At 35.3% G+C, this 8,537-nt stretch overlaps 1 protein-coding gene across 6 annotated transcripts; it reads right to left on the bottom strand.

The window, feature by feature from the left end:
* Window positions 1-359: 359 nt before the first annotated feature.
* LOC106778688 (ABSCISIC ACID-INSENSITIVE 5-like protein 2) lies at window positions 360-4,895 on the bottom strand. 6 transcript variants are annotated; one of them, XR_002666259.1, is made up of 5 exons: window positions 4,668-4,894; window positions 3,659-4,333; window positions 3,489-3,560; window positions 1,606-2,560; window positions 360-971 (listed from the first exon to the last, which is right to left on the bottom strand). XR_002666259.1 is itself a non-coding variant. In XM_014666672.2 (5 exons), the coding sequence occupies exons 2-5, from the start codon at window positions 4,319-4,321 to the stop codon at window positions 964-966; spliced, it is 822 nt and encodes a 273-aa protein (XP_014522158.1). In that variant the 5' UTR covers window positions 4,322-4,333; window positions 4,668-4,895; the 3' UTR covers window positions 360-963. The 6 variants fall into 6 exon arrangements, 4 of the variants coding, with proteins under 4 accessions (XP_014522158.1, XP_022632002.1, XP_014522159.1 ...); XM_014666672.2 differs by lacking the exon at window positions 1,606-2,560 and adding an exon at window positions 1,260-1,338 and having other exon boundaries at window positions 4,668-4,895; XR_002666260.1 differs by lacking the exon at window positions 360-971 and adding an exon at window positions 1,260-1,338.
* Between the last annotated feature and the right edge of the window lie 3,642 nt (window positions 4,896-8,537).

Genomic DNA, 8,537 nt, shown 5'->3' with positions numbered 1-8,537 from the left:
ATACATCGTTAGCATCTAGATATGCTTCCATTCTGACAGTCCATATTTGATAGTTTTGTCCATCAAATACAGGTATAGAAACCGTAGCAAATTAGGTTTGAGATTCCATTTTATGTGTGNTGGCTATTTTGTGGNTGTAGGTGTTTATGGGTTATATCACAGATCCCGTAAGATCCTTTTTGCTCTGATACCAATTGTTGATTTTAACGTAAGATCCTTTTTGCTCTGATACTAATTAATTTAAATAATGTCTAAAATCCTCCTAAAAAATAGAATATGAATATATTTTTATTTAACATATTTTTATTTAACAGTTTTGATTCTTTCAACCAAATGCTGTTTGAGTCACAAAATTCCAATAGTGGCAAACTGCAGTAGAAAACATAATAAACAAACGTTTCTTTTGTTATTTCATCTTTTCTGGAAAACTATCTCTACAGAGCACACTAATTCTCATAACTTGATATCCCTTAAAAACTTATAGACAGATATCAATTTAATCTAATACAATATTGCAGTTCAGAACTGCTAACAATACCTACCTTACCTAGTTTCAGCTTTTTTCTAGTGACCTTTCAATAACTTAACTGCTTAACAATTGCCCTAATACACACATATAACCATTATACAAAAAGGTAACTAACTTTCAGGTTTCCATTCGCTTCCAATATTTCTTGATACCGTTTCCAACCAAAGCTAAAGCTTATGAACATCAAACCTTTGCTGCGTATGTTCCCTATAGTTAGCTAATTGTAGATATAGAGCAAACAGTCCTTTGCCAGAGAAAATGCAAAGCAGTGGCAACAGCAATGACCATTGCAGTGATATAGTCCTGGACATATCCTCATCAAATCAAGAACATGAATAGCCAGAAAACTCCATTGCAGATGTCAGAAAGGGGCAGAGTTATGTCTTTTAAGTTGATATTTTGGTTCAGGCAATGGATCGGGAGTAAACCTTTCTTCAAATTCCTATTAAAGGGGAAGTCCAAAATATGAAATCAGATTCATATTGTAGCAAAAATATTGAAATTTATCTAGTAATAATTGACGGAGAATGGTAGATTTCTAATTTGAAATAATAAAATAATGCATCAATAATCATCCTGCTTGGAATAGTATAAAATGTTCTTGGCATAAAATAAATAATAAAAGCTATAAATCATTAAGATGAAATTGTAAAAGAAAACTAAATTTCTTTGAGAAACAAAGGGATATTTTGACAGCCAGAAGTTAATAGAAAAGCAAAGGAGTTCCAACCAAAGGTAGGTGTGGCATGAATCTGTACAAAACCATCATCCATAGTGCAAAGATTGCTAGTGTGAGAGAGAAAAATGGCCTGAAATATTAAAATTTGAGTAACTTTCTCCAAAGAAAAAATGCGAATATTAAGCAGCAATAATGAACACATGAATATCGCGGTGTCCATAACTAACATAATGCTGAAATGTCAATTAAATTTCATCACTGTTATTCTGATAGGTACCGGACCAGAAATGAAGAAATAAAAATGGAAACAAGGGATATATATTGAGAATTGATTCCTAATCCTCCCGACCAATTTGGCAGCAGCATAAGAATTGGGAAAATAATAAAGGAAAACTACCTTTAGAGGGATTTTGAGCGCCCTGCACCCTCCCGCAACTAGGTTCCGTGAATACTCCACAAAAAATGGTCCCCTCTCGCTTCTGATGCCCAATTCACAATGTTGTTCAAACTATCTATATCAGGGTTATGATTACCTGCATCTTTTCTTTTTTTTCTTTTCCATACACCTTATATATTTTGGGCCTGGGCCCCTTTTCAATCCCGCCCCCTGGCCCCCTAAAAGTCATCGCCCTCAAGGGGAAATTCTGGAAATGCTTCTTGGGTTCTGGATGTGATTCCCAACTGTTCTCACACTCTGGGAGCTACTTGCACTTTATCAGCACACTTCCAATTCTACTCGTGAACCTACCCTAAGGTTCACACCAAATCTGGCTGAACCTCCAACTTTTGTTCCCCATTCATGATCATAAGGCCTTGGAGGGAGTCATCTTGGTAAAGGCACCGTAATTTGTATATTTGGGTATGTCTCATTTGTACATTCATAAACAGCAAAAGGGAATAAAAACTAGACACAAAGCGCTGTTAAATGTGTTTTCACAAGGTAGAAGTGCTTTCATCCTCCTTTCAAAAATTTGCATCAAGGGATGTTACCTTTAATGAGTAACTTAACTATTTTAACCATCCTCATCTTTAGGGAGAGAGTTTAAGAGAGGAAGATGATGAGTCTTTTATATTCCCAAATTTATCTTTTGGATCAAAAAATGAAAAAAATAATTCAAAAGGGTAATATAACAAAGCTGAAGCTGAGAGGGAAAGAATAGAGGTGAACCAAAATCCTAAATCTGCAATTCAAAAGTCTGAATCTGCTGGACCTGAAGGATTTCCCAACAATGGACCAACTTAGCACCTTCTTCTCCACTGCCAACAATGATGATGACATGCATTTTCGGTGTATGTATGTACCCAGCCTAAGGGTTGAGTGCTATAAGGTATACCTTTACCTTGTAATGTATCTAGTGAAATTAGTCACAATCAGATACTAAAAATGGATTTAATCTTAAGGTGCTAACATAAAACAAAGCACAAGATATTCTTACCCACATATACCAAACAACTGAACAAGTGATTCGAGATTATACCAAAAGTATTATAAGCAAAAAGAAAGCATGTGCATATGAGTACAAGACAAAATTGTCCATTCTTTAACTCAGTACACAATGGTTTATATGTTTGTAATTATATAAATTGTATATATTTAAGATGCTTAGTCACTTAAGTATGATCTACTAACAGACATTATATTGCTGTGAAGAATTTCATGTTTCTGTTTCTTCTCTGAAAGAAAGTTAACAACTCACTTAGCTTGGTATTAAAATAACATTTCACCCTCAACCTCAGGAGGCTCAAATTCCAATTTATTGAAATGAAAGATACATCAATACTCAGAAATAACTGACGGCAAGGTTATCAATGGAAGACGGCCAAAATTCTACCATATAAACACACCATTGTCCACAGTGAGCCTCCCTTCATAGATTGCCCAGGGTGAAGGGGTGAAAAACGCCATGCTATAGCGTTGTGGCGGCACTATAATGGCTATTTAACAACACTGACTGAAAGAACAGAAGATCATGTATTCATATCTCGAATATCATTACACTCAATTAAAATTTAAATATTAGAATTTTGAAAAATATTAGGGAACTGCAAGTTCCCATTTCCCCAAGGATGATAAAATCCAGGACAAGGTTACCAAATAGTCTCTTAGCTGCAAAACACATTCAATCCACACAGCAAATCCTAAACTTTTCAATTAATCACAAATAAACTCAATATATTTTCTAATAAAAGAAAGTACAAACATCTATACAACAAATACAAGGAATGTTGAATGAAAAAAAAAAAACAAAAACAAAAAAAAACCTGAATTGGGTATGATACCTTCTCTTTCTTTAGCTTTACATTTTCTTCTTCTAGACGGGAAACCTTGCCAACCAGTTCATTATGGTAAGCCTGAACCATGAAAGGTTGATATCGTCGAAACTAACATTTTCAACATGTAAAAGAATGTATTCAATTCACCAAAGCAAAATTTGTAGCACATGTTAGACCTGTTTACGAGCTCGTGACCTAGCAGCAGATTCCCTATTCTTGATCTTCCTCCTCAACCTCCTCTCGAGGGTTTTCTCATATGAATCAGGAGCATCCCTTTTCCTGCCCGGTCTCGTGTCTGATAAACTGCCAATAGAAGGGGATGATGACAAGCCCGTTTTCTGCTGGAAACCTTGAGCTGCTGAGAAATCCATTGTATCCAACCCAACAGCTGGACTGATAGAAGCTTCAGCAAAAAGCCCTGCTTGCACCAAGAAATCTTCCAAGGTTGTCTCACCAAAAGTCATTTCTCCCTCCTGAGTTTTCACTTCCCCTCCATACCTTTTCTTCTGCCCTTGCTGAATTTCCCTCCACACGTCATCCACAGTCTTCCCACTCAACGCACGAGCCAGCGTCAGGCTGGCCTGCCGCTGAAGGGAGGAAGAGGACGAAATGTTCTCACTATCCGCACCTATCAGCGAAGACTTACTTGCTTCAGCAGTCCACACATTTTGAAGAAGCTCGTCAAGGTTCATGCTACCCAATGGCTTCCCTAAGTCTCCTAATTGACTACTAACCTCATCAAGAGTAAGATTATACCATGAACCTTGCCTAGACAAAGATGAAGACTGTAAATGAGACTGTTGCCCATTACCTTGAGATCCCATTGTCTGAATCCCCATTCAAACTAAAACCTGCAAGTTGTAACCACAAAGCAACAATAAAATAAATAACTAAAACATTAACCATTGCACTTGGATCCTAACTCACTCACATCCCAATCAAAAACACCACTCCAAAGCTTTTCCCTAAACAAATTTCCAACCTTTTTCAAAATCCCAACACTCCCCCCTATCTGTGGTCCCCAGAAAGACACCATCACAACAAAAGAGTTGGGATTTCAACCCAAAGAACCCATCGAGACTGAAACTTTATGATTCACAAATTATGATCAATCCCACTTAATCAAAAATCACTACACAAGATCACACAGCAAAAGGACAGCATAAAAAAAAAATAGACTTTTACCTGAAAATAGGAAACGACAAAGAGAAAATGATCTGAAAGAACACAGAGAAAGACCCTATGAGTTCAGGGTTGGCAAGTGCAGAGAGAAACACATCATTTGGTGGGGGGTAAATCAGAGTGAAAATGGGAACAATTTGAGAAGAAAAGTGGAAGGAAAAAAAAGGGTAGTTGGTGTAAACTTGAGTTGTGATGTAATGTGGCAGTGATTCGGAATTTTGTGGATTGGCAAGTGGCAAACGTTGATAGGTTCGTTTAGGGCATAGTAATGGGAACCATCCTCGTTAATAATTTATTTTATATCATTTTCTTTTTGTCTCAAAACATATTTTAATAAAATATAGAAAATAAAAAACCCTTTAAAAAAGTTTTTTACATGTGATTTTTTACTCTTTTTTATCATCTTCATCTATTCTGGAAATGGTCTTTTTGAATGAATTTTTATCACATATTTAACTAGTAGAAGAAATAGAATAACTTGTCCATGTGTTTATGAAATCAGTTAAAAAATTATATTGTTTTTCTTGTTATTATCATTTCTTGTTTTGTTATTTCTTTCTGATATTATTTATTTTATATGTTGTGTTATGGATGAATAATTTATTTTATTTTTTAATTCATTTTTAAAATCTCTAAATCTTCATTTTATTTTATAAAAAAAAATATTTAAAATTGAATATAATTTTTTGTGAATTATATGATAAATAAGTTAAATTAATTTTATATCATAAAATTTAGAGAATCATAATACCTATCATGATAAATTATTAAATTGACATTGTGTGTGAGATACTTGTTATAAGAGTCTAGCAAATCTTGTTTGAGATTGAACTATATGTAAAGTAGTGAAACTCGATTATTTTAATAATAAAAGTTTAAAGTATAAAAAGGTTTGAATTTTATTATTTTAAAATCACATTATCTCTCTAAACACCTTTTTTTTTTACACTTTTTCCAATTAGCTTATGTGATAGAGAAAGTCGATTTTTTACCCTTTTTTTTAGTTTGTGTGTTCTTTTGTGCATGTGGATAGTCTTAGTTCGCATGTGTTGTCTGAAATTTGTTTACGAATATCTATTGATTAATGGTCCTAACGTATTAAAGTACGTGTTCTTGGAAGAAAAGGGAGGGAAGTCAGTCAACATTAGGAACGCATTATCTCCTGAAGAAGAAGAGAAGTTGGTAGGAGTCTTGAAAGCCAACAAAGGCGTTATTGGGTGGTCAATTTCAGATCTTAAAGGTATAAGCCCAACATATTGCATGCATAAAATTTTCATGGAGGATGATTATAGGTCAGTAGCTCAACCATAAAGGAGGCTTAATCCTGTGATGAAGGAGGTGGTCAGAAAAAAAGTGTTAAAGCTTTTCGAAGTGGTATTATTTACCTAATTTCTGATAGTAAATAGGTAAATCCAGTGCAGGTGGTTCCAAAGAAAGGAGGGATGACGGTGATTCACAATGAGAAGAATGAGCTTATTCCTACAAGAACAGTTACTAGGTGGCGGATGTGCATTGATTACAGGATATTAAATACAACCACTAGGAAGGATCATTTTCCTCTTCCTTTCATGTATCAAATGCTAGAAAGACTGGCTGGACAAGCTTTTTATTGCTTCTTGGATGGGTATTCTGTGTATAATCAGATTGTGGTAGATCCTAAAGATCAGGAGAAGACGACCTTTACATTTCCATTTGGTGTATTTGCTTACAGAAAAATGTCATTTGGATTGTGTAATGCCCCAACTATGTTTCAAAGGTGTATGCAGGCTATTTTTGCAGACCTTATGGAGAAGTGTATACAAGTCTTCATGGATGATTTTTCAGTGTTCGGAGATTCCTTTCAAAAGTGTTTGACCAACCTGGATGTTGTTCTTAAAAATGTGTTCAAACAAGCCTTGTTCTTAATTGGGAGAAGTGTCATTTCATGGTAAGAGAGGGAATTGTTTTGGGCCACAAGATTTCTACCAAGGGGATTGAAGTGGATAAAGCAAAAGTGAAGGTTATTGAAAAACTTCCACCACCAATGAATGTGAAAGGAATTCGGAGTTTCTTAGGCCATGCTGGGTTTTATAAAAGATTTATTAAAGACTTCTCAAAGATTGTTAAACCTTTGAGTAATTTGCTTGTCAAAGACACGCCTTTTGTAATGAATGATGAATGTTTACAGGCTTTTGATGTCTTGAAGAAGAGGTTGATTTCTGCCCCAGTGATTGTAAATCCAGATTGGAGTAAAGATTTTGACCTCATGTATGATGCCAGTGATTATGCTATAGGTGTTGTGCTTGGCTAAAGAAAGGAAAAGGTATTTCACACTATCTACTATGCCAACAAAGTCTTGAATGAGGCTCAATTGAATTATGCCACTACGGAGAATGAATTTTTGGTGATAGTTTATGCATTGGAGAAGTTTAGACCTTATCTCATTGGGTCTAAAGTGATTATCTACATCGATCATGCGCCTATGAAGTACTTGTTGACAAAGTCGGATTCAAAGCCACAATTGATTAGATGGGTGCTCTTGCTACAAGAATTTGATGTGGAAATCGGTGATAAAAAGGGGAGTGAAAATTTGATTGATGATCATTTATCTCGGTTAGTCAATGATGAAGTCACAAGTAAGGAGAAAGAAATATGGGAGTCCTTTTCAGATGAAACACTCTTGTATATTTAGCAGAGGCCATAGTTTGCTCATATTGCTAATTTTAAAGCTACAGGAGTTATTCCAGAAGAGTTGAATTGGCAACAGAGGAAAATTTTTTTACATGATGTTAAGCAGTTTATATGGGATGACCCTTACTTTTTCAAGATCGGAGCAGATAATCTTCTGAGGAGATGTGTGACTAGAGAAGAAGCAGAAGGAATTCTTTGGCATTGTCATGATTCACCCTATGGAGGTCATTACAATGGAGAGAGAGTTGCCGCATAGATTCTTCAGTCAGGGTTTTATTGGCCTACATTGTTTAAGGATGCTCATAATCATGTAGAAATTGTGATAAATTTCAAAGGACAGGGGCTATTTCAAGACGTCATGAGATGCCTCTACAAGGCATTCTAGAGGTTGAAGTCTTTGATTGTGGGGTATTGATTTTGTTGGACCCTTTCCACCATCTTTCAATAATGAATATATATTGGTGGCGGTTGACTATGTGAGTAAATGGGTTGAAGCTTTGGCATGTCCCAGGAATGATGCTAATACAGTGATTAAATTCTTGAAAAAGCAAATTTTCTCACATTTTGGAACTCCTAGGGTACTCATCAGTGATGGGGGTTCTCATTTTTGTAACTTTCAGCTTGTGAAGGTACTTAAACATTATAGGGTGAGACATAAGGTGGTTGAACCTTATCATCCACAAACAAATGTGATGGGGGTTCTCATTTTTGTAACTTTCAGCTTGCGAAGGTACTTAAACATTATAGGGTGAGACATAAGGTGGTTGAACCTTATCATCCACAAACAAATGGTCAGGCTAAAGTTTCCAAGAGGGAGATAAAGAGGATTCTAGAGAAAATGGTTGTTTCATCAAGGAAGGATTGATCACATAAATTAGATGATGCTCTTTGGGCATACAGGACGGCTATGAAGACTTTCATGGGTTTATCACCATTTCAGTTGGTGTATGGGATCGTATCAAGTAATAATAGACAGTAAGTCCAGATGTTTCCCAAGGGACTCTTAGGCCTTATCTTTCATGTAAATTATTGCATAAGACTTAAAAGAAGAATAATTTTGTAGTGTTAATGTGAAACTGGATCTAAACATGCAAATGCAAACTGAATCAATTGACAAATAAAAGATATGAATTAATGAAGTTGTTAGGGTTTACAATTTCATCCTTATCCACCCTCTTATATCTACTATTCTTATTAAATTCG

The sequence above is a fragment of the Vigna radiata genome, unplaced genomic scaffold (assembly GCF_000741045.1).
Source record: "Vigna radiata var. radiata cultivar VC1973A unplaced genomic scaffold, Vradiata_ver6 scaffold_147, whole genome shotgun sequence".
Classification (NCBI taxonomy): Eukaryota; Viridiplantae; Streptophyta; class Magnoliopsida; order Fabales; family Fabaceae; genus Vigna; species Vigna radiata.
The sequence above is the reverse complement of the archived record's forward strand: the minus strand, read 5'-3'. Positions and strand labels throughout refer to the sequence as shown.